The sequence below is a fragment of the Enoplosus armatus genome, chromosome 16 (assembly GCF_043641665.1).
Source record: "Enoplosus armatus isolate fEnoArm2 chromosome 16, fEnoArm2.hap1, whole genome shotgun sequence".
In the NCBI taxonomy this organism is placed as follows: domain Eukaryota; kingdom Metazoa; phylum Chordata; class Actinopteri; order Centrarchiformes; family Enoplosidae; genus Enoplosus; species Enoplosus armatus.
In genome coordinates, this window is record NC_092195.1 from 8,559,671 (window position 1) to 8,585,524 (window position 25,854).

Genomic DNA, 25,854 nt, shown 5'->3' on the forward strand with positions numbered 1-25,854 from the left:
TGTATTTTTTTGCATGGTTGATGTATCACATTATCTAATATTTGTTTGCAAAATATGCATACCTGAGCACAGTTAAGGGGGAAATGACTGATGGCTGACATCATATTATATATTCTATGTGATTAATTATTTGACATAAATCGCCCAGTTGTCAGATTAGAGAGAATATTGGCCCTGAATGTTCCCCTCATGTCAAAATGTTTTTCTACAACTGGTCTCCCGACACATCTCAGACACTGTTTGCTTGATGTCTTCCCTCATGAGATCAAGTTTGGACTTGCTGTGCCACTCCTCGCCTCCCAGCTGAAACCCAAGACTCTAGCAGCTTATGTAGCCCTGTGACACTGGATAATGGGGCAAGTGCACGAAGAGTACATTTAAACTGGGTCTAATAAGCATGAATGGTCCAGTGAAAGCTTACATGGTCAGAAAACATCAGTCAATTTGTCAATTTGAAGCTATTGGGTGGCTAATGGCGCTCTCTTGTGGCCGTAAGGATAAGTACCTACGCTGAAACTAAGTGAGGGGAGAAATGGCAATTCCAGGAGCATTATTGCAATTATACGAGTGGTTAGCCTACCGCAACCTGACATCTAACCAGCCCACAGAGCACAAATCAAGCAGTTAAGAGCCCAGAGGCACCGCAGACACGCAGTCTGCAATGGGAATGAGATTACCCAAAGGGCGAAAACACGTGCAGAGGGGGGCCCCGGTGACTTCTTGGTATTCATGTGGTGGTGGCAACATTTTACCCTAAGTGTGGAACCAATTCAACCATTAGTAAGGTAGTAACACTTGCTCGACACTGAACCATGAATTGAAGACTTCATCACTCTCTGCCCCCCTTAGTAATCCCCCTCGCTAAAGGCGTCGGTTCTCTGTGTAGAGGAGATAAAAGGAGATGAACAATGACTTGGAACACTACATGGAGTCTGGTAAAAACGTTGTAGGCCATAAATGACTATGGCTAGGCTAACTATTGTTTAGTGTGTCAATACATGAATTAACGTACAATATATTAACGTTAGGCTGTATAATTTACTAGCACGTTTATGTTACTCAAGAGTGAATTTTGTGTAGCTGTAGGCTACTTGTTGTCAAAATGAGTAGCCTAAACAATCAAAATAAAAACAAAATATACTTTTTAAAATAGGCCTATAGTTTATGATAGTAGCCATTTATGATAGCTTCATAGTCTATACTTTGCGTGGGAGCCTTTTGACTTTAATGTCCATAAGCAACATGGCGCTTTTGAAATGATGCTAAAATGTATTTATGTGAATGGACGAGTGTGTGATATTGTGATAGAAAGAAAATACTACACGCTTCAATGTATTCGCTTTATCGAGGGTTGTACCTCCGCTGCCATTGGTCGATGTTGTATGACGTCAGGAGAGGAGGCGGGGCGTGTCTGTCTGATTGGCGTCGTGCTCTCTGGTAGTCTTCTGCGGGACCAGGACAGACAGCTGAGGGGGGCCTGAATGTCCAACCGGGACGGTCGGTGGACTACCGCGAACTCACACGCACGATTCACAGGTAAGTCACGGCTCGTGATCGTATTTGTGATGTGAGGCTTTTGAATTCATTCATCCCGTGGCATTCAAATGGGAGACAAAGACACTTTGCCGTGTTTGAGGTGCAGTAGAGTTTGACAGAAGGGGAGGTTTGCCCCCCTACAGAGCCCGCTCTGCTGTGAGAACAAGCTTTATTCAGACACATATCAGTTTGCGTTGGGCGTCTATTGTAGAGACGGACGCGTCCTTTCTCTTTTCCCGCATATCATGAGGAAGGATACAGCGGATGGGCTGTAGCCTGGTCATAAGTGTGCGCAAGCCACAAAGGCTCGGATGGGTAACAAAAAATGGCCGCACGTGAGGCGAGATCGGTGTGAATGTACAGTTGTCTGGTCAGCCAAAACGGCGCAAGGCGTTTGGCACGGATCTGGCGCACGGTTCAAACGCACGGATGTGGCGCACGGATGTGGCCGTGCGTCAGAACTGTGGCGTCGATCCATGACTGGGAAGATGTGAGGGCAGAGATGCAGGTTATAGTGCTGACAGGATGAAGAGGTTGGTGCCGTCCCGAAATGAAAGACTGCAACATCTCTCAGCAAAGGGTGGTGGGCTTGAGAGAAGACACAGGGCGCTTTTACTATAACGTCAAGTCATACACGGCCGTATCTGCACCAGGTAGAACATTCTCTCTCATGTTGTTGTCTAGAAAAACTTTCACACCTAATATCAACAGAGCTTTGTTTGCATGGAGCTGATGCTGACTGAAAACGGAGAAGGGGACCGGCGGCTTGGCACAGGTTGGCTGGCCGACCGGAGGCGCAGCCAGACGGTCCTATTGATTTTTATTTTTTGTCTCCACTGAGATGTATGAGTGCGCCATCGAATAATAATGCACTAACATGATGTCAAACCCACTTTATGTGGGCACTTAATCGAAACATGAAACCACTTCCATATCACAACAGACTGCAGCTCTCAATGAATCTTGGGACTTCCTTGCTCAGAGGAGCACAGGGTCACTTGGCAAGGTTTATAAGCAGTTTAGCCTCGCGCACGTGATGGGGGAAGCCCATGCACATACGCAACATCCTTGGGGATCCTTCCTGGGAGGGGCTATATAGGCCACTAGACCACTGAGAGGGCTAGCATGGACCTTGTTGTATCTAAACTAGAGTTTATGGGTCTTCCCCTCTTCCTTGCAATTGTAATCAGACCTAATCAGATTTGTTGAATCTAATAGGAGGAACAAAAGGAGGAAGGGAAGGAGACGAGACCGTTTAGTGCATTAGAGTAAATCTGCAGTCCCTGGGCAGGGACATCCAGTAAGACATTTGAGTCAGGATGACCTTTATTGTTCTGCTGAAGTAGGTGGGATAAAGCACAGAGTTGGAATTCTCAGCCCTCTTCATATCCCTTCCCGTCAGCAGGAACATGAAACATGAATTTCAAGTTAAACACGTGCTGCCAGTGATTGAAACATATGAGAGTTGTCAGTGAGTCATTCAGAGACCAAATCCATCGCTCAGAAGCTTCTACTCTTCCATTATTAATACATGGCTATGGGAGAGATGGTACAGGAAAAAAGAGGAAGGGGTAGAACAAAAGACAGGGACACACACACACACACACACACACACACACACACACACTGGACGGGAGTGACTCAAACCTCCCAGCTATGAACAACACATTTATCAGAGGGTTGTTATGTACACACCTACAATCAACCCTCCCTGCTCTGCACCTCCCTATAGTTAACACATAACTGACCCCATAACAGCTACCATGAGTTAATTGCATCCCTGTCAAGAAAGAAACTAAAAGACAACCCTGTACAGAGAGGAACATTATTTTGGAATGGACTTTGTGTAAGAGTTGCTTCAAGGCAAATGTCTTTGGCATGGTTTTTTGCTGCAGCTTATAGTTGCTGATTCACCAGATTTCATCCATCACTAAGGCCTTAAAGGGGCATGTAGCACAAGACAGTTTAGTTTTATGCAAAACTTTTGTCTTAAATCGTCTAAATAAAGACAGAAATGTTGAATTTGTGATGCAACATTTATAAAACTCCACAGACAACAGACTGATAAAGATGGGAAAGGTGACAGAATTAGCACGCATGTGAGATAACCAGCATACTTTCTGCTGAAAACTCATCTGCAACAAAATTATTTAAGGTCATTGTGCGAGTATACCAGCTCCAAGTCGCATTCTTTAGTACTGGAGCAGCTCCAGCCAGTTTAACACCACAGTATAGGTCTTGTTTGATGAAGTAGGTGCAAGTGTTTGTAATTCTTGCCAATATTTGAAAATACGACAAGACGAACGCAGAAGAAGGCAAACACGCTGGGTAAAGTCATTTGACACTTAATTTCTTTTCCTTATCTCTTCCTCGCTCTCTCTTCTCACATCCAGTTTTCACCGTCCAACATCACACAACATTTTCTCATTTTTTAAATTTGGCAGTCATGTTAAGGGCTGTTGCATCACTTCAACATCCCCCCTCCCTCCTTCTTTTCCTTAACACTAATGATCAGTAACAGGAGGCTGGGAAGGGGGAGAGACTGAGAAGAAGCAGGCTCGGCCATGTGGCGGGTTAGATTATGTCACGGGGTGCTCATTATTAAGATCACTGCACGTTCAATGCCGAAGGGGGTTTTGACGAGCTGCGGACGGCCGTGTAATTATATCATACTGAGCGTGGCAAAGCGCAGACATCCCACCAGCTGGAACATCAGCGAGGAGGAGAATGAGGTCATTCCTGGCGATGCAGGGAAAAGTGCAGTGATGCAACAATTGATGCCTTTGTGTCAAAAGGTGGAGATTTAGATTGCAGTGTCAGGTGAAGAGGAGAGGTAAGCATGAATCAGCAGAAAGCTGCATTCGCATCATTTGTGGTGGATTTGGAGACAACATTGAGCTGATTTCATCAACGGTCTATAGACAGCTGCATCAACAGCTGCAATAATAGGATGATTGGTTGGAAAACATGCTTATGGTAAATATTGGGCAGATATTGATCTGCTAAGATGGCCATCTTGGGGGCAGCAGAGTAATCCTCTTATTGAGTGGCTGTGTTAACACATGGAGTGACCTACATAGGGTTTGTCTGGAGGCAGAGGGTGATGGGTGCGAGGCAGGACAGGATGGGGTTGGTTATGGGGGGTGGGGGGTGGTTAAATGAATAGCCAGTCATTACACACATGTAGGTCCACAGTTACACACTGTTTCCTTGCGCCCCTCTAACACTCACTACCATACTGGTGCCATACAGTGGGAGCGCGGCAGCTCACTGCTCAGGAAAGTTCAGTAATTGCTCTTTGCTACCCCTGCAGTCAGCCAATGAAGTGACATCTGGGCTCTTAGGGAGGACAGAGATCACGAGCCTCTTTTGTGATTCTCGAGTCATTGAGAGGAACTGAGAGTGACGGCTGCTCTGTGCCCCCTGGCTCTGCAATGCACAGGAGGGCAGAGAGTAAGTTTTTGTCAGTCAGAGAATAGAGGTGGAGAAAATATATAGACACGGACTGAATGGGCTCTCCAGGATGTATGCCTTATGGGCTCAACTCTGTGTGTGTATTTGTGTTTCATGACTCCAAGGGATGTGGCGTTGCACTCCATCCGAGACTATAAATTCACAAAATGTGCTCAGTGAGACACTGAGTTGGAGGTAGAGTGAGATTTCCTGCTAGCGTGACTCGAACTGGAGGAATTAAAACCACACAGCCTGCTGATGTTTGTCTGTGCTTTTAATAGCGTGCATATGCACGCACACACACACACGTTTACATGTGTGAGGCAGCAAGGATGTTTTGTACAAAAACAAACCCTCTGATCCCTCATAATCCCCCTTCCATGAGCTGTCCATCATCTGAGTGCTTGGCAACCAGGGGGCACTCAGAGGGCTTTTGTTTTTGTCCCATCCTTCCCCACGCACCAACCAATGGCAGCCGGGATCACAGATGACCACTTCCTGTAATTTTCACTCCAGACAGTGATGGTGATAAAAGGACATTAGGGAGTCCCGAGTCCAGTGCATGCTCAGAGTTTAAATCAATGATAGCTAGCCAGTGAAAAATGTAATTGTTTGATGTAACCCAGTTCCTAGTCCTTGAGATGACCTGGCTTTTGCATTTAAATACATGCGCACACAAACTCTCTATGTAAAGCAAATTCTCAGAAAGCATTCATGGACTTTCAGATACAAAAAGATTGTCATTTGGTGCAGCTATCACAAGAGGAACTAGAGTTACCTGGCAGTTTCTAGAAACAGTGAAACAGATTAGGAAGGTGTTTGAATTTGACGACCACTCCCATTACCCTTTTCTCTCTCAAGACTCTGTTCCCTCTCCTCCTCTTATCCTGCCAAGCCTTGAGAGGCTTTTCCCACAACTCTGTCTAATCTGTAAGGCTTCTTCTCTCTTTCTCCTCCCCTTCAGGACTCCTAATGTGCCTTTTATCTACCACTTATTCTCCTGCTCTGAATCTTCTCTCTAACTCCTCTGATATTCTCCCACTCCCACTGCCCATTTTTATACATTCTTCTAAAATCAAGTTGTGCCCCTTCCCATCTTCTGCTCAGAGATTCACCTCCCCTATTCGCTCCCTCCCTCCCTGCTCGGACCTTTGGTTGGACCTTTGATTGGCCCAGCCCGGCTCCAGCTCCGTGGTGCGGATGAGTTGGCGAGGAACTGCTGCGGCGGCTCTGCGTCCATTAACATTCTTCCAAGGGATATCTTTCACTTCCAATGAGCGTGCCGGGCCTGATTGTAATCTGTGTTGCGTAATGAATCGACCTCTCGCTCTCTCTCTCTCTTCCTCTCTCTTTTTCTCACACAATAAAGGACCAATTAGCTCTAGCATGATGGGTGAAAGGGCCCCAGTACAGCAAAAAGGGATAATAGCAAACCAGGGATCAGTAGACTTCCTCTGTGTGTTGTAATCACCTTGTACATGTTTGGCACATGAGACTGGGTTGGCATGACCCATGAGAGGAGCTTAAGGTCAAAGGTTAAGTGGATCTCCTCCTGAGTGTGTCTGTGAAAGTACACCAACAGAGGGAAATATTTTAGGACATTTAGCGGATGCTTTTACACACTGTTTTACCAGAGTGAGCAGGTACAGCTGTAATTTTTATAGGACAGTCTTTGCAGCAGCCTCACTGTCCTTCCTGTCCTCGGGGGGGGGGGGGGGGGAGAGAAATAGAGGGGAAGAGAAAGAGGATGAACGAAATGAAGCGAGCAAGAGTGATAATCTATTGTTTTATGGGATATTGCAGGCATCCGTTATTTGTAATCACACTATTTCATTGTTTTTTCGCTGGCTTGCATTTTGTAATGGTCCATTTCACAATGGCTATTCAGAGCAGCATGAATGGGTTAGGCGCTGGCAGACTTTGCGGTTCTATTAGACAGATGATATTTTAAACATTGTACAGTGGGGTTTTTGGGTTGTTGCAGAGGAGCAGGTCCTTCCCTATGAATAAAAACCAGAGTAGAAGAAGTATGGAAATACATTTTGAGATTGAAAATTGATTTTGGGGCTAATGCAGATACCAATACTTAATTCTGATTAGTTGAGCTTGACAGAATCTCAACTCAAGTACCATTTACTTGCTTGTTTGGAAGCTTTCAATCATCTTTCACAGTCTTCATCAGCAGACGTAGCTTGCTCAGATGTCAAAGAACTGTAGATGGTAAAACTTACAATGGGTTTGACCACCTCTAGCACTGTGATGAAAGTCAAAAGTTTCAAAACTAAATAGACCTTGATTTGAGTTTTTTTGTCACCTAATTCAGATAATGATTTTTGGCTGATAATATTTTATGTTGGCACGTAAACGCACATCAGCAAGCAAGGATCCATCAGTTCCAGTTTCTGTTGACTCAGGTCCTGCAGAGTACTTTAAATATATCTGCTAAACAACGTAATATAGGAAGACCAAAACTGGATGTTTGATTCCGATACATTAAATGAAAAATCTGATTACAATATTTTGGCCAATAATATTTATTTTAAGCATAAACACAAACAATCTTGACATGAATCCCTCAGATTTGTTTTTTTAATCATTGTGACCAAGATACATGGCGTATTTTACAGTTGACATTTTACTTCAGAGCGCTCGGGTGGACAAATTATGCAATGGTGACATTAGTTTGGCATTTCTGTGCTGCAGTTTCTACTTACTTACTTAACGGCCAACATATACACAGAAAGCGATATATCTTCAATAAGCTAATAACGGTCGATATATCAGCCTGGCTGATTCAGTCTAGCTGCAACAATGACTTTCTCAGTGACCTAAAGCACTGACTCCTGCATTGTGTACCGCATTTGCATATCAGCAAACACCTACAATGATATAGATATATCTTTGATAAGCTAGTAACAGCTAATATTATTGATCCTCTTATACACAGATCTGGTTCTACATGATACACATATAAAAGGAGTGCAAGTCTGCAAGTGAGAGGAGAGTCTTTCTGGGAATGAATGCATACTGCTTTGTCATTACTTTCGGAGAATAGTGGCCATTTACTACGTTGCCGGCACTGTGCCAGCTGATGATGCAGGCATCCTTGAATAGCCGAGGACAATGAATTGTCCTGGATGACTCTGTGCATCGCTCTGAACAAACAACGGCCTCAGTCTGCAGACGAGACTCCGATCTCGCAAGAGACAAGGGATGACATAGATAGATGAAACAGATAATCCACCGCGGAAAACGAAGGAGTCATTGAGTGTATGTGAGGGATAAGCACAAGTATGTATCTGAATGCTCAAGCAAGTGTGTGTGAGGAATGATGAAAACTGGTGTGCAGGAATGAGAGTAGGACTGAATATCGTTGCCTCATAAGGACGAGTCTCACAAACGTTCACACATCTCTCTCTCTCTCTCTCTCTCTCTCTCTCTCCAGGTCTTCACAGTTGACTGATGAGCAGCCAGTAGGACTGGGGTTGGGCTACACCGACTGCCACAGGTAAACACAACTTCCTCGCCGCCTCTTCCTCAGTACTGACACGCTGGAGACATTTAGGAAAATGTTTTCTGCATACTGACATGATTTTGTCAGTTCAGTGGGAGGACTGCCAGTCTTTGAAGCAAAGATGTGCTGCACTTAAAAAAAAACCTCATTTTTTTAAGGAAGTAAGGAAGCAGCTGTTTTTTCCCCGCATGTGTTTATATGTCCATGTGGATTACACGGTTGATAATACTTCCTCTGTACTTAAAGATCCATGCTAATATTAATCTAAAACTGTGAAATTGAAGTCTCAGTTTTTAGATAAAAAAAATCTTTATATATTAATTTACTGGAATGAATCCTACCCGACATTACATGACTGGCAGAAAGCACATCTGTTACATTATTGGGCGTTGTTGGGTACCATTATATTTTTGTCAGTGCAGGTAAAAGTATATTTGTCAGACTTTGTCTCCATGAGTCACCACATGCAGGCTTCACTTGCCTTTAGAAATGTGCTTTCACTCAGTGCTCTTCATAAACATAATTTGGCTTATTGCTGAATAATTAACAAATTATATTAATATAACATAGCACAATCTTACTTTGCTCATTATAGACTTGGAGCTTGGTGATCAATTATTTTCTTAAAATCTGTGTTGACTTCCCATGATGCTTTGTTTTGAAGACAACAGAAAGCACTTAGCTTTATTTATGTATAATAAATACATTGTAACACTGTATTGATGTCCAAAGGGACAATCTCTTGCTTCCTTTCACACGTGGGTCGGAGGCGGTGGTTGCTAAAGGCCATTTCAGCAGGCCAACGTCAGTACGTCAGCAAACCATTGGCAAACCAGACAGTGTATCATGCTGTTAGCCGTGTAGAGATGTTTGAACGCTGGATATGGTGCGAGAAGGAGAGAGAGATTCTGTAATCCCATGCTTTCGTGGCCGGATTAAAATCCCATTTCCCGGGTTGGGGGAGGGGTTGACTCTGGGTGGAAGGGTGGAGGGAGAGGCGGGGCGGATTAAAGCCCACAGATCTGCTCCTTGCATAGCTGTGCCGCCGTGGGAGGGACTTGATGGGTGCTGACGGGGAGGAGCCTGTTTTAGATGACTCTTAACACTGGGCTGTATTGGCTGCCTTTTTGCATCTTGACAGCCAACCAACCAAATCACAGGACAACCAAAAACATTCTGCTGAGCTTCTGTAGTTTGGTTGTGTTATGTTATATTGCAGCGAGAGCACTCAACTTTATTTGGCTTCTTGGTTTTTAGCCATGCAAGCGGTGCAACTCTTGTGATGGCAATGTTGGTCCTTCAGTCAGTCGGCCCATCAATTTTATGGATGGCCATGAAATTTTGTACTGCCATTCATTGTTCCCAGAGGATGAATCCTAAAGAATTTGGTGATTCCCTGACTTTTTATCCTGTGCCACCAGCAGGTCAAATTTCTCAATTATCCAGTGAAATATCTCAACACCTACTGCTGGATTTGTACAAAATGTGATAGCCGGAAGAATTTTAATAACTTTGGTGATCCTCTGACTTTTCATCTAGCACCATCATCAAAATTTTAATTTGTCCAGTGTATTGGTTTATGATCAAAAACCCACAAAACTAATGATACTCCCACCAGCTTCGGCTGTACTGTAGAAATGTTGAACCAAGGTTCCTACTAAGAACGTTTGGCAGTATCTTTCCCAAAAGTATTTAAACTCAGGTGTGAAGCAGCTTAATTTGCAGCCCCAAAATGTGCATAATCCAGTCAGCACCTCGTGTCTTCTGACTTTGTGAGATGTAAGGTGGTAAGGGCACATTAATTTAAGTAGGAAGGGAGACCAAAGAAAAAATGAAGGAGAGAAAAAGCTCCCATTAGGCTGACACATGCTGCTTTAAGGAGGTGGACGACCGCTGAGGGAATACGTACGAGCACATTCTGCACACGCTGAGAGTTTCTGCACATTGCTGCAGCGAGTGAATGAGAGAAAGACGGAGGAAAAGAATGGGAATGTAGGGTCAGGCCCCCTTCAGTAACACTTACTTATGTAAGATTACTTACATAATGACACATTCAAGAGTGTGTGTGTGTGTGTGTGTGTGTGTGTGTGTGTATGTGTATGTGTGTGTGTTTCGACAAGAGGGGGCAACTCGACTTTGGGTGGGGTCGGGGAAACAAGAGGAGGGGTGCTCAAGCAAGCCCTCAACAGCAGGAAAGGATTGTGGGATTATGTGTGTGTGTTATCAGCAGAGGGGGGGGGGGGGTTAGGAAGGGAAGGTATTAAAGAGTGGGTGGGAGGGGACTGACAAGCATTGAACGCATGTCCACATCTGTGTATGCGATCCAGCTTTCTACCACTCTCTGTCTCTTTTCATGCCTGCCTTTCTGAACTTGTCAGTCATCAGCCTCTTCCCTTCTTCTTGAATTTCTCCCCCTCATCTCTCCTCATCCTCCTCCTCCTCTCTGCTCCTCTTTCCCTCCTTGTCTCTTAATATCCCCTGATCTTAATCCCACTCTATTGTCGTTCTCTTTGTGTCTCTTTGCTTCTCTCATTCTCTGTCCTCAATCCCCCCTCTCTCTCTCTCTCTCTCTCTCTCTCTCTCTCTCTCTCTCTCTCTCTCTCTCTCTCTCTCTCTCCTCTGTACTCTCTCTCTCTGTTTTTGGGAGTATAGCGGGTCAGCAGTGCCAGACAAGACGATTGGAGGACAGAAGACATAGTTGCAGAACTGCTGGTGGTTTACTAGTGGTTAGCCTTAGCATACTTGTGGCAGCAGGGAGGAAGAAGGAGGGCTTGGCGATGGTCACAGCTATGGAGGATGCCTGTCCCAATGGGGTACGGGAGGAGGAGGAGGAGATGACGCCCCCGGGACAGCCTGGCGTGGAGGGGGCCCCGGCCGTGCAGTCCACCCAGGAGCCAGATACGTCTGGAGGTGAGGAAAGGAGGAGGAAGAGGTGGCGTGTCACATATTTAGATGAACAGAGGGACACTGTAGTGGCAGGGTTTTTATGAAAAATGTATAATCAGAAGGCAGTATTGTTTGTGAGGTAACTCCTACAGAGTGAAGTGGTTCCTTTAGAGCCTTTATTGTCTGATGTATCCCCACAGCCCTGTCAGGTGAACTTCAGTACCCCTCCATCGTCATGTTCCAAAAGTGTTCATTTAAATTGATTTTAAACTAGATGTTAAGTAACACTATTGATGTTCAGGTTGGTTTGGTCATGTTTGCATTTGTTCTTCTACCACTTGGACATTTCAACCATTTATCCGTGCCTTTTCAGCTGTTTCAACTGCTTGTTACTTTTAGCTAACTAGTTCAACCATTCAACTATGACTTTTAGCTATTTTACCTGTTAATTAGGTAGCTATTTCAGCCATTTATCCATTACTTTTAGCTAACTACTGCAACTGTTCATCCATTAGCTTAAAGTTGTATCCAACAATTTCAACCGTTTATCCATTAGCTTAGTTTTAGATAACTGTTTGGACTTCTCAGCCCCATAGCTAACTAGCTAGTTTGCATATACTCAACTGACTCAATATATATATATATATATATATATATTTTTTTTTTTTCTAATCAAAATGTAATTTGTATTTTTTCAAATCAGTTTAGCTAGTCTACAATCTTTCCACATGCCCCTGGTTTGATTCACTTCTCGCTGTGAGAGTCGCCTGTTTTCCCTGGAGGCGGTTCAGTCCTTAACCTGCACTGCCGAAAAAATACACTGAAATATATTTTGTTATGGGTGATGTTACTTTTGTGACAGAGCAGGCAAGCTGCTCCTCTGGTCTCCAACTTGTGAGCTAAAAAATAGTAATAACACATAATAATACAGGTTGCCAGGTCTTTTCTCGTGGGATCTGTGTTGCTTTCCTTGAGAAACTGAGTTAGGAATTCTTAAGCAGGGAGTCTCTGCATTGGCATTCACCGCACACAGCGCTGGTAGGTGTACATATACAGAGGCGGTGGTTAGATGGTGAGAGAGACTGCAGATAAACCAGAGTGCCACAGAGGGAGGAATTAAGTGCAGGTAAGCAGGATGATTCATTATGTAGATGAATGAACCAACTGGGGAAAAAAACTCTCCATTGTAACTGTCCAGCGCTGTAATCTCTTAGCTTTTACAACTTCTTCAGGCCAGGCTTAGCGAGAGGCTGGTAGGTGGTTGTATCTCCATATTTCATAGGATTATAGAGACTTTAGGCAGGAGGCTTTTGCTCATCTCCAATTTCTCACTGGATAGAAAAACATCTCGAGGTTGCTTTTTGGAATGAGCAATGTACACACAAGTACACGTGGCAGAGGGGGGGCGGGGGGCCGGGAAGAGCAAACATTCCTGTGGTCCAAGGACACAGTGACACAGAGCTGACCAAGAGGGTAAAGGTCAACACACAGAGCACAAAAACGCGGATCGGCAGGATCCAGCTGTGTGTGTGTTTTGTGTTGGTTTATGTATTTTTGAGGTTTTGTTGTCAGATGTGTTCAATTATGTTTGTGAGGTCAGTTTTAACATTGGACGAGTCTTTGTTGGATATCTCTCATGCATGCTCTTTCTTTCTTAAACAAAAAACAGGGCAGGATTGCACTTTTTTGAAGTTTGAAAACACATTATTCTCCAAATATCCGGAGGTTGAACCATGGCTAACTGTGAGTGGTTGTGAGTGAGTGTAGCGCAATCAAGATGGTGGTTTGATGCTAGTTTATGTGTTTGCACATGGTATGTGTGTGTGGATGTGTTTACTACAATTACAGCTCTGCTCTGAGACTTTGTGTTTATTCTGGCTTGTGAAACATAGTGTGGGGTCCCCACAGGAACTGAATACCCTGTTCATACATTACTATATATCTGAATTGACTTCTGTATTGTCAGGCAGTAAATATATTATGGATATACAGGTTTGATAGTCTGCAGTGCAGTTGTTAACCTCCCTCCCCTTTTTGTCCTTCTTTAAGCGGATCATAAATATTTAAAGTTTGTTTTTGCATGGAGCCTGCTGTTTATGCAGTCTGCCTGTGCACTGTGGTTATCAAGCCAGTGCGAGGTCTTAGTATCATTGTGAGATAAACTGTATTTTCACCAATCTCCCTCTCCTCCTCCTTCTTAATCATGCAGCTGTGTGACTTATGTATGTATGATGAATAATAAAGAATGACATTGTCAAGCTCTAGTTTAACTGTTTAACATTTTTTGAGCTACAAACCAGAAACCAGAAATCAAAAATACAGAAATAGATTCATTTTGGAGGAAAATACGACCCAAACCTTACAAAAGAAGCAAATGTTAAATTCATATTTCACACGTGAGGATATGTCTTAATCACATGTGATACATTATGTCTTACAGTCTACGTCCAAAAACCACATATACTGGTGTGTGAAATGATCACATGTGAAATGGTCTTCCCCGTATGTGCTTTTTTTTGTAAGGGAAAGTTGATTAACATTTTAAAGTACGCACGTCAAACACCAGCAGTATTTCATCATTTTGGGGCTGACTTTATGACTTGGAACACGTGTCAAGGTTAAAGATGATAATATGCTAGTAGAGCAAAATACAGAGAACTCACAGAGTGAATCAACTGTATACGAGTGCTGACTGGACATGTTTACTACCCACATAAGTGTATAATGACACAGAGGAACACACACTCACACACACACACGTTCCCAGGGCTTTAACTGTCTTAAATGGGCTTACATGGGCTTTAAGACCCTGTCGTTAGGGCGTTAGCTGGCTGATACCTACCTCTCCCCTACCTCTCTCTGTTTGTGTGCACAGAATAAAAGACTCAACAGAGTTCATTTGTTACGATTCTTTCTAACAACTGAGAATATTTGAATCCTGGGAGATTTTGTGCCTCAGCATGTACAAATTATATGTGGGTTTAGATTTATCACTGGACTTTAGCTTTTTACAAACTGAACATGTGCACTCGTGCTCGATCTGAACGGACCACTGTACCTCCAGATGGAGCTTTAATTTGACATTTTTGGGGGCCTGGTTGCGTGAGTGATGTACAGAACTTTGTATGAAGAGAGTGAATGGACTGCAAACATGGCCAATACAGACCTAGTTTTGCAACTGGTACTGGTTTCAGTGTGTACTTCTCTCCCTCCCAGCTGCTGCAGTTAAGTATGCATGTGTTTATGCTTTGTGTGACTTTCACGCCTGGCTAACTCTTCTTATCTCTCTCTCTCTCTCTCTCTCTGTCTATGTCTGCACCTTTGTCCCTCGCCCCGTCCATCCAGCCATGCAGCAGGTGTTGGATAATCTGGGTGAGCTTCCCACCTCTACGGGCGCCAAAGACATCGACCTGCTCTTCCTGCGTGGCATCATGGAAAGTCCCATTGTACGCTCCCTGGCTAAGGTAGCACACACACATAGCTCGGGGTGAGCGGCAGCGAGCACACTAACCGCTGGCCACCTCCGAGCCCCCCCTCACCCTCCCTGCTCCCAGCAGTGCTTTGCTTGCTGTGGCTGAGGTACTGGAGAACAGTAAGGCTTTGACTAACACATAGTGCTGAGTGCATCTGCTCACAGAGGAATTGTACAAATGCAGACATACTGACAGTAACCAAGTGATGCAGCTTTACACTGCTGTACCTTTTTTTACCTACGGTGCATGTATTGCAGCGTCTCTGCTCACAAACTGTTTGCTCTAACACACATCTTCACTGCTGTAGGAAGTCTAGTGTGAGATGAGTTCAGTTAGAGGACAGCTGTACTGCTCCTGCCAGACAGGCTGTTGTCATTCAGCTGCTCCCTGCAGGGCTGAAACTTGTAAAGATGACAGTTGACTAAACATGAACAAATAATCCTCTGATGTTTAACATTGTAACATAAGGCAGACAGCTTGCTTTTTGAGCAAAATGATCACAGCAAATGAGTTCTTGCCTAATATGTAGAATGACAGCAACCACTATCACACGGCAAAAGTCAGTTTCATTCATCCACATGACATGAATAGATACTAACATAACACACAGAATCACAACTACCGTCCCTCCACACATCTGCCCTCCCTGACCTTCTCTGTCTCCTCCAGGCTCACGAGCAGCTGGAGGAAGTGAAGCTGGAGGCGGTGCAGGACAACAATGTGGAGCTGGTGACGGAGATCCTGGGCGACATCAGCAATCTCAAGGTTAAAGACGACAGCGCGGCCGAGCTGTCCAGGATCCTCAAGGAGCCACACTTCCAGGTGAGTCGGAGCGTACACACACAGGTAAAGGTAAAAACAGACATGATGGTTGGACGTGATTGTCCTGCTAGTGGATTGAATCTTAACTCAGTTTGTGAAGTAATGTACAGTTGCCAGTTGACACTATTTTGAACCACTTTTTATCCAATATTTTTGCAACTTCTTTGCATTTAACACCGCTCATTGACATTGTCTAAGTGTTCAAATGATTATAGTACAGTGAACCTTAAACTCAGAGTTGTAATGTTTTGACTGTAGGTACAGTAGCACAAACTGATGTTTTGGATCCCTTCCTCATGCATCAGTAGAACATTAATCTTTTATCCTTGGACCTACCAGGGGCTTTACACAGGCTGGACCAATAGGAGTTAGACTTCTGAGCGCCAGCGAAGCCTCTGCACCAATCGGAGCCCTTTGTGCTGTAAGCTGAAGGATAAGACCCTTTTGACCTACTGAGAGAGAGAGAGAGAGAGAGAGAGAGAGAGAGAGGGACAGGGAGGGAGGGAGAGACAGGTTGGGCAGAAAAGAGAGAGGGAATGAGGGAAACGGATATCACATCACAAATGCTGAGTTTACAGACTTGTTTTCTTCACCAAGAAATTGTCTGTCCAAAAGTTAGAAAGATATTTTTAAAAGTGGTGCATCTAAAAAAAAGGCTTGGATGAAAGCTGGTGGATGGATAGTCAGCAAACCAAGAATTAATTGATTAGATTTTGGTGGTAATCCATATTTGGGATTTGAGCCATTAGATTATTAGTTTTGAGGGTTTTTTAGCAACAATTTAGGTGCATCCAGGACGTCCTACTTTAGTGTTTAAACAGCTTAGTGTTCACATTTAAACATTTTTTGAAAATCAAACCCAGAAGACACATGATAAACAAACTGTTACAGATGCTGCAGCATTGCAAATTAGTACTTTACCATTCTACCTGTCGACATGTTCTACATTATGCAGCTATCTGCTCACTTTTGCTTTATAACCTTAAGTTGCAGTTTTGTTGACGGCATTTTAACTTTTGTGAAACATCATCCAATGTGGCCACAAGTGACAATTTGGCTAAATGGCTAAATACTAAAATATAGACATAGACTCATCATAATGGGTTACAAAGAAACAAGAATATGAATTAAATAAATAATAATAACAATATTTAACTTTAAAGAGTTGACAGTTTTATTACTTTTTTTTTTGTGTTTATACGTTTGAGAGTGTTCATACATTATTTAAATTCCCATAAAAATCTAGTGAGATTTGGGGTAACTTTTGTTATTTTTTTTCTTTCAGTCTCTTTTGGAGGCACACGACATGGTGGCTTCCAAGTGCTACGAAGTCCCGCCTCCGACTGAGACGGCCAATGATGCGGCGGTGAACAGCGCTCTGATGCAGGCCGATGCTGTGCGCATGATTGGCATTCGAAAGAAGGCCGGAGAGCCACTGGTGAGCAGAGCAAGACAGTCTGAGTGTGTCACCATGTGTGTGTATGTGTGTGTGTGTGTGTGTGTGTGGACATTGCTGGAGGGGAGTGCTTGAGCACATGATTAAATGAATCATTAAGGGTGTGAGTAGATGTCAGAACAGTAGGATAGTGGGTGAAGGTGAGTGAAACGGAGTGTGTTTCAGCTGAAGACAAACATCACCCTGCTCTCTCTGTCCTCTCAGGGCGTGACATTTCGCGTGGAGAAAGATGACCTGGTCATCGCTAGAATCCTTCACGGCGGCATGATTGACAGGCAGGGTCTGCTCCACGTGGGCGACATCATCAAGGAAGTGAACGGGAAGGACGTCGGCAACAACCCCACCGAGCTGCAGGAGATGCTCAAAGACTGCAGCGGAGGGATCACGCTGAAAATACTGCCGAGCTACCGAGACGCTCCTGCACCTCCACAGGTGAACACACACAGCAATGTCAAATGAGATGATAATGTAAACACAAGCACGCACACTTATGTAATGAGTGGCAGATGTTGGGCAGTGGTACAGGGCTGGTGATCTGTCCTACCGCCCTCCCACAATCCCCTGCGCAGGAATGTGAACCCTGGGAGCCCTATTAATAACACTCCACATGCTATCTAGGTCACACTAGCTGTTTCTGTCTCTTGCACACACACACACACACACACATGCGCATGCTTCCTGTAATCTCATGCTCCCTCACATGGAAAGTACAGTAATTTTTGATATTTTTAGATATTTTCCCTCATGTGCTGCACCACTTGTTTTTACTCAGTTATGGCGACTGAGTAAAAAAAAAAGAAGATGAGATATTGTGCACAAATGCTTAAAAGGCTTAATTGAATGAATAGCAGTAAAACGGAATGAGACATAATGCAAAATCACATCCTGCTCCGTGGCTCAGGGCGCGCTGCACAGTATATTTTACTGGCTTGTTTTATTGCTTCCTCTGGCTGCTTGTTTAATCTAATACGCCGGCCAGAGCACTTACCCTCCCTGGCAAAAGCCTCCCCTGTTGGCGCAGCGTGAGCAGCTGTTGTCGGGTGCAGTGCGGGGCGTAGGATGTAATGGGTGTGAATGAGCCACCGTCACTGTGTCAGTGTGTGAGACAGCATGCTGAGTCTCTTTTGTTTTTCTAGTTAGTGTATGTCAGCGTGCTGCGTCCACAACCTCATGACCCTTTCTTATTTTAAGCAAACTTTCCTATGACCTCAAACCCACAAATAAGTATGAATTAATGCCTGAAAAGACTCAAAACTGTGCATGTGTTGGTCACAGGTGTATGTGCGACCATACTTTGACTACAACCCAGCCAATGACAACCTGATCCCCTGTCGAGAGGCAGGGATGGCCTTCAACAAAGGCGACATCCTTCAGATTGTCAACAGAGAGGATCCCAACTGGTGGCAGGTGAGCGTTCATCCTTTTCATTTCCTTTGAGTGTCCGTCACTCAAAATCCCAGCAACATAAAGATTTCAAGACTTGACTGGACTGATCTGTGATCTGTGCCAGGCGTGCCATGTGGTCGGTGGGGCTACGGGACTGATACCCAGTCAGTTCTTGGAAGAGAAGAGGAAAGCTTTTGTCCCACGAGACTTTGATGGATCAGGTATGTTAGTATGTGCATTCCTCAGTGGGGTTGATACCTGACCTTTGAATAAACACTGTGCTTTGGTTAGAGCTGAGACTGTTTCTCTGTTTAGCAATGCTGAGGTTGAAAAGATGGATTGGCCAAAAGTCTGTCAACTTGTTTGCTGCCAGACCTTTTGTCACTTATTACTTTTACCACTGAAAACTGATTAATGGCAAGCAGGACTGGGTTAGCCAATGTTTCCAACTCTTGGAAAATGGTCCACGCCTGCCCCCTTGTGGCCAAATGCTGTAACAGCACAGATATACAAGCACATAAATGTTATTTTGTAGGGATCCTTTGTGGAACCATAGCTGGAAAAAAGAAGAAGAAGATGATGTACCTGACAGCCAAGAATGCAGGTCAGAAGACTTTTCATGCTGTTGATTTTTTTTATGTTTGGTACCTTTTTCTTTCACTGGCTAATAATCGTGCCTGTGTTTGAACAGAGTTTGACAGACATGAGCTGCAGATCTATGAAGAAGTGGCAAAGGTGCCTCCATTCCAGAGAAAGACGCTGGTTCTGATTGGTGCTCAGGGCGTGGGCCGACGCAGCCTGAAGAACCGACTGATGGTCCTCCATCCCACACGCTTTGGCACCACTATACCATGTACGTATCCGTATTTCTAAATTCTGTCACACCCCAACACACACAAAAGGAGGGAAGAGAACAAACATTTAACGTTTTGCATTGTAATTAAAAATAATTGTTAGACACTTCGCGGCGGCCCCGTGATGATGAGCTGGACGGCAACTCCTACCACTTCACTACAAGGACAGAGATGGAGGTGGACGTGAAGGCCGGCCGGTTCCTGGAGCACGGGGAGTATGACGGTAACCTGTACGGCACCAAGATCGAGTCCATCCATGAGGTGGTGTCCACAGGACGCACCTGCATCCTGGATGTCAACCCACAGGTGAGGGGAGGTTTAGACAGGGTTAAAGTGTAGACATGTTGGGGGGTCAGAGACAACATGTGGCGTTATCAGGTGTCTTGAAATGATATACATGAGAGGTTGACTGGGGAATGAGAAAGATTTTAAAGTGCTGAAGTCTGTCTCTCCTCTCCTCAGGCTCTGAAGGTACTGAAAACAGCGGAGTTCATGCCTTACGTGGTGTTCATCGCAGCACCAGATTTTGATACTCTCAAGGGCATGCACAAAGCTGTGGTGGACGCAGGCATCACCACCAAGCAACTCACGGTAGGTTAACGACTCCCATGCGCGGTGATGTGCTTACATTACCCACATTAAGCCACCCAAAAAAAGAAAATCAGACGTATGAACGCCTGAATATACATTCCTACATCATATCCATACCCCCATGGGGCGGCGACCGAGAGGCATCTTAATCACGTGAACTTTCAAGTTAGTAATACCACACTGTAAGTTTTATTTGAGTAAAACTATCAGAAGTAGTAGTACAGTTTACATAAAATATCGAAAGCAAAAGTACTCTTTCACTTGTTCCTTTAATTCCTCCTTTCAGAGTATTACTACATATTACATTGTTGAATCCTTATTACTGATACATTAACAGTATTACCATACATTATATAATTTATCATTACTATTGATACATTAATATGGATTTTTCATAACAACAGCATAACCCCATCATAATTTCTCTATGTAAAATGTTAATCTAGAGGGCTATTTTTATTATTATTTTCTTTACAATATCTTCTGAAACAAACTGGCACAAAAGTATAAAGTAGTATATAATTGACCAAGTGAGTATACAAATACATAAAAACTGTACTTAAATACAGTACTTGTGTAAATGTACTTGGTTACATTCCCTCACTGTCATGATCAGACATCCATACTTTTGATGCAAAGTAGTGGAACATTAAACTGCTGAGACAAAATAATGGACACTACCTGCTGTTTATTCATTTATTTATTCAGTCAGCCTTCATTTGCCCACCTGGCCGTTGACTCCTTCATTCCTCTGAGCAGTAATTCTGACGTCTATAACTTGTATATCCTTCCACAACTCACCTGTCCTGCGTGTGCTGGCAGGACGTGGATCTGAGGAAGACAGTGGATGAGAGCGCCCGGATCCAGAGGGCTTATAGCCACTACTTCGACCTGACCATCGTCAACGACAACCTGGACAAGGCCTTCGAGACGTTACAGGCCGCCGTTGACAAACTGTGCAGTGAACCCCAGTGGGTCCCGGTGAACTGGGTGTACTAAGGACCAGTGACGGTGACCATTCTGAGCGGGTCACACTGACCCACCAGCATGTGTGTGTGTTTCTGACCACAAAGGCCAAAGAAGAGGGGAAGAGGACAGAGATACTAAATAATAATGAAAAAATACTTCTCTAATTGCCCTCTCTCCTCTTGGGCCTGCACGCTGCGCAACTTTTTTTCTACTCAAAACTCAAAGGGAAAGAGTGCTTATTTATTTTATAACTTTTTATGAAAGATCTTTCTATTCGATGTGGAGTTCCAGTGAGAATGAAACAAAAAAATCTGGTCACATTACTTGGGCCATATTTTTGCATTAATTTATTGTTGTAGTTAACACATCTTACTTTGTAGTCCTTTCCCTTGATTTCAAGTCTTTTTGTCAGTTTTTCTTCATGGACATCCAGGATTTCTGAACACCCTCCGTGCTCTGATATGAAGACAAGCAAAGGAGCTGGATTAGAAGATCTTTGAGCAGTCGTTGTCCAAGAAGCCCATCAGTGTCACGAATCATTGCCATGTCTGAGCAACATGTGTAGCTGTTTTATTTCCACGTCCATACAATTTAATCGTTTTAGTGTTTTTAAGTAGCCGGCTCTAAACTCTTCTATCAGTGTCCTCCACGGGACCAACTGGGCAGAAATGAAGAGGTTAAAAGGCCCGTTTGTGCACAACTCCTCCAGTATGTAAAAGAAAAGCAACTTTATAATGTACTTTTTCAAGATCAAACACTGTCTGTGACTGTTGATTTTGGCTAGTCTTGTTCTTATACTAGTTTTTCATCAGTGTGGTGATTTTTAGATTGTAGTGTTCTGTCACATGTGATCCTTTGATTTGTTTTTAATGATCCTGTTATCAGCCTGTCTGTCTCTCCGGAGTATGACCATCAACGTTGTCATCGACTGTCATCTGTACTGTCTACATAAGCCAATTTGTTAATGTTTTCTATATGTGAATGTGGCACAAACCCACTCCCTCCCTATGGTCCTTATCTTGAGTGTTGCAGTATGCCAAAGCCCTGATCATACTCCAAATAAAGTTTGAAATTCATAAATGTTACATCTGATTGGTATGTCAACTACAGGCCGTAATATAAATGTTTAATGTATCAAAAAATGCCATTCATTTATTCTGAAACCTGTCTTGAACTTCAGGAAAATTCATTTAAAACCCTAATAAATGACCATATATGGATATTCTTTATAATATATATACAGTATATATATATATATATATATATATATATGTAACATATAAAATCCTGAGGCCAATCTGTGCCACGCTTTAGAGAACAGCCCTACTGCCTGTTGAAATGTTTTCACATCAACCTCATGTCTACAGATTTGTTTTTGCATTTTTATCAGCAAAGTTATGACAAATAAACTTCAATAAACCTCACAAAATAGTTTCTTTTTTAAATCACATCTATATTATTTTAATGCATACCTTAGAAGATTAATCAGTGGCAAATACTGACATAAGGCTGGATTAGTCCGCAGCACAAAGTGTAGAAAACGGTCAAGTACCCAAAGTCTGCAATTGATGCTCGTCAGGTTTGTAGTCATTTTTTGTTATTCTTCACTCAGATTGTCCACCATTTAAATAATATTTTTGCCAATTCAAGACTATTTTGTTTAAGATAAGTCCCTGTATGGCTGCTTGTGTTTAGGTAATATTTAACATTCGAGAAGATTTCTTCTTATTACAAATAAAAACAGTTTTGAAGCGTAACAAGTCATTTAAAGAAGGTATCAAAAATATGTTTTTGCTATCCATAACAAGTTTTCAAATGACACCCATCCTTAACAGCTTGTATTTAAAAAACAGCCCTTAAAAACTTATTTTTGAAACCAGAATCTTGACTTTGAAATGTGGTGGAAAAATAACTGAGAATTACAGATGCAACTCTGAGGCTGGTTTCTTCGGTAGAGGATGGATCCAATGAAAACTGTCGCAGAGTAACTAGGTCATTATTTCTGGAAAAGTTGGTTTGCTTTGAGCTCCACAAAAAAAATCTCTTCCTCTCCATGGGCCTTTTCCACAGCAGACATCTTGACTTGTCATAGGAGTAAATACACAGGTGTTAGTAGTGACACTAGGTGTCTTCTGTGAAATACACCTATTGTGTTTACGTGGTGGCAGAAATCCAAGAAATACCTTAAGACCTGGGCAGTTTAAGCCAACACTTCCTGCATGGCTACAGACCACGAGTGGTAAGTGAGAAAATGTGTAATGTGGGTGAACTGACCCTGAACCTAAGGGTAAGGCAAAATGTTCAATAATATGATTAACATTCATTTTAGACTTTGCGATCGTCAAAAGTGCCTAGACTATAAAACATAAAATAAAGATGTTTGTTGTTCTCTCTTACTAATATGCCCAGCTAAACTGGAAAATCCCAAACTAATTTCCTAAATTACCATGTTCCAGGTAAATGTACGTCGCCATTATGCAACACTGCTCTGAAATGACGTGTGTGGATGGACCTCATGAGCTACTGTCATCTAGTTTACTTACACAGCTAATCCCGAACAGCCCTTTAAAATTTGACTTGTGCCTGTGGACAGAAGACATTTTGACATGTCCCAGTAGGAACAGCAGAGGTGTAAATAATAAAATGAATAGCTCCTTCAGCTTCAGGGTCCTAGTATTGTGCATGCTGGCTCACTGTCACGGCTTACAGGGACACTTGAATAGAACAGAGCCATTGTTAATGTTATTAGTAAGACCTCTACTTTTTCCCACTTTGACAAATTTAAATGTCTGCTGTGAAAAAGGCCTATTGTGCAAACTATTTCAATCACGAATCATACAGTGATTAAATCTGAGTATAAAAACATCAAAATTAGAAACCGAACAGAAAAGTCACAACAGGATGTCTTTTTTAACATTTTTATTAATTAATGCAACTTACAGTCAAGCCAAAGAGTGAACTATATTAAGTGATACGTATTCACATTATGTCCTAACAGGGTTTACAGCATATCTTGTGTTCTGTAAGCATAATTGTTAACAAAAATAAGGAAATGTAAAATAGAAATCAAAGCTTACAACTTTACAACAACAAGAACAAGGAGCTTAGCAGTGGATGTGAACAAATTAAATGAGCAACATAAAGACCCTCACCAGAACAGGAATGACAGCAAATTCAGTTTTGGCATGTCGTGGTTTAAATAAGGGAGACGAGAGAGAGATAGAGAGAAATAATAAAACAACTCGAAACTGAGCTCAAAATGACACAAATGAAGGGAGGTTTGAATTCACGCGGCTGTGCAGGGCTGCCTTCGCCAAGAGACTTTGGTCACTTTGCTTCTCCATCATGGCTTACAAAGAAAAAAAAGAAAAAGAAAAAGCACAATGTATAAAATAAAAAATGGCCAATGAGGGAAAGAAACATCAAGAAAAATGGAGTGTCCTGGAATCAGCTCTATGTATGAATGAATAGGGGAATATATTTCATATTTCTCAAGAATCTACAGATGATTGTCTGTTTTCCTTAAATGAGGAGAGAAAAATCACAAGTGTTGCAGTGGACTACAGCTCCAGGACAGCCCCTACATTCATAGGAGGTAGATAACATGGCAATGACATGACACGAACTCTTCAAAAAAAAAAAGAAAAAAAAAAGATAATGTGTCTGAACGGGAATCGAGCTCTCTGTCAGGTCTGTGAAATTGTAGTGCATAATTTGTTCAACTTTTAAGGCCAAATAGGAACATCACGTGTAGATCTAAGGCTATTTTAAGACAAAGGTGCAGGAGGGTGGAGGGTGAGGGTGGAGGGTTGGGACAGGGACACAGTAAGCAGATACAGCCCTTTCACGACAATACCTGAGTCAACAGCCGTGTCATACCACAGAGCCTCGCAGGGTGCTTGGTGCACGTCAACTCTTCGTCAACTTAAACCCGATATTTTTGGCTACACAGACACAGAGAATATGCAAAAGAAAAAGAAAAAAAAAAAAAAAAGACAGCACAGAAATATGCCGTGGCTACAACTGAGAAATATTTCTGATGAGATTTGCGTATAAATTGCATAAATGACACATCATCATTTTGGCCACAAGGTGTAACGCACTCCTTTTTGTTACAACAAGAACTCGATCAGATGTACTGGTGGTGGCATGTGCACAGGCTGGAGTGACATTCAAACCTCCCAAAAAAAAAAAAGGGGGAAAATTAAAAAAAATTATTGGACAATATGAAGTACACTACAGAAAAAAAAAAAAGTCAATGCAGCATATATCAGGCTTATGAGGTACTTCATGAATATATATAGATATATCAACCTTTTTAGAAAAGCTCTTCAAAGTCATATTATTCCTTATAATTCCTATTGATAGCATAAAATACCTCGTCAGTTATTTTACTTTCTGCCCAACCTCAAGTGGGCATTTTTTTTTTGAGACTGCTTTGAAAGTGCAAAACACAAATACTGATCGTTCTATGCAGCATCTACACGCAAGGTTGCATGATAATTAAAAATGGAAATTATTTTTCTTTTTTTATGTGGCGCAGCAGATTTTGTCAAACCTTTTATGTTGAAAAAGGACTCACAAACCCAATGTTGGGGCAGATGGAGAAGAGAGAGATCCGACAAAAGGCACACATAAAAACGACTACAAAAACACTGGATGTTTTCAGTTTTTAAATTACAATAAACTGCAGTTGCCACACAACCTCATATGTACCTTTCGTTGAAGTTTACAATGCTCTGATACATTGTAAAGCATGTTCAAATGTGTATATTCCCTTTGTAAATTGTAGCATGCAAAAGTTACATCTTATACCCTTAACAAAAATGGCGTTGAGTTTGGCCAATTGTAGGAGAAGCGGAAATGAACTGAGAAGACAGGGACATGCACCCTGGTTTTATTGCAGTACTGGGT

General features: G+C 42.7%; 1 protein-coding gene across 1 annotated transcript; it reads left to right on the forward strand.

Annotated features, from left to right (window-relative positions):
* Positions 1-1,459: 1,459 nt before the first annotated feature.
* Positions 1,460-21,161, forward strand: pals2b (protein associated with LIN7 2, MAGUK p55 family member b). The gene is made up of 14 exons (XM_070921300.1): positions 1,460-1,536; positions 8,435-8,497; positions 11,156-11,413; positions 14,735-14,853; positions 15,532-15,684; positions 16,970-17,122; positions 17,345-17,572; positions 18,416-18,547; positions 18,651-18,747; positions 19,062-19,130; positions 19,218-19,379; positions 19,484-19,686; positions 19,843-19,971; positions 20,794-21,161. The coding sequence occupies exons 3-14, from the start codon at positions 11,281-11,283 to the stop codon at positions 20,968-20,970; spliced, it is 1,755 nt and encodes a 584-aa protein (XP_070777401.1). The 5' UTR covers positions 1,460-1,536; positions 8,435-8,497; positions 11,156-11,280; the 3' UTR covers positions 20,971-21,161.
* The last annotated feature ends 4,693 nt before the right edge of the window (positions 21,162-25,854 follow it).

What these genes read in the sequence shown, in the direction of transcription:
- pals2b (XM_070921300.1), top strand. Translation starts at nt 11,281, where the DNA reads ATGGTCACAGCTATGGAGGATGCCTGTCCCAATGGGGTACGGGAGGAG. An exon ending in GGAGCCAGATACGTCTGGAG is followed by an intron (nt 11,414 to 14,734) that starts GTGAGGAAAGGA and finishes CCGTCCATCCAG; the next exon opens with CCATGCAGCAGGTGTTGGAT. An exon ending in ACGAGACTTTGATGGATCAG is followed by an intron (nt 18,748 to 19,061) that starts GTATGTTAGTAT and finishes GTTATTTTGTAG; the next exon opens with GGATCCTTTGTGGAACCATA.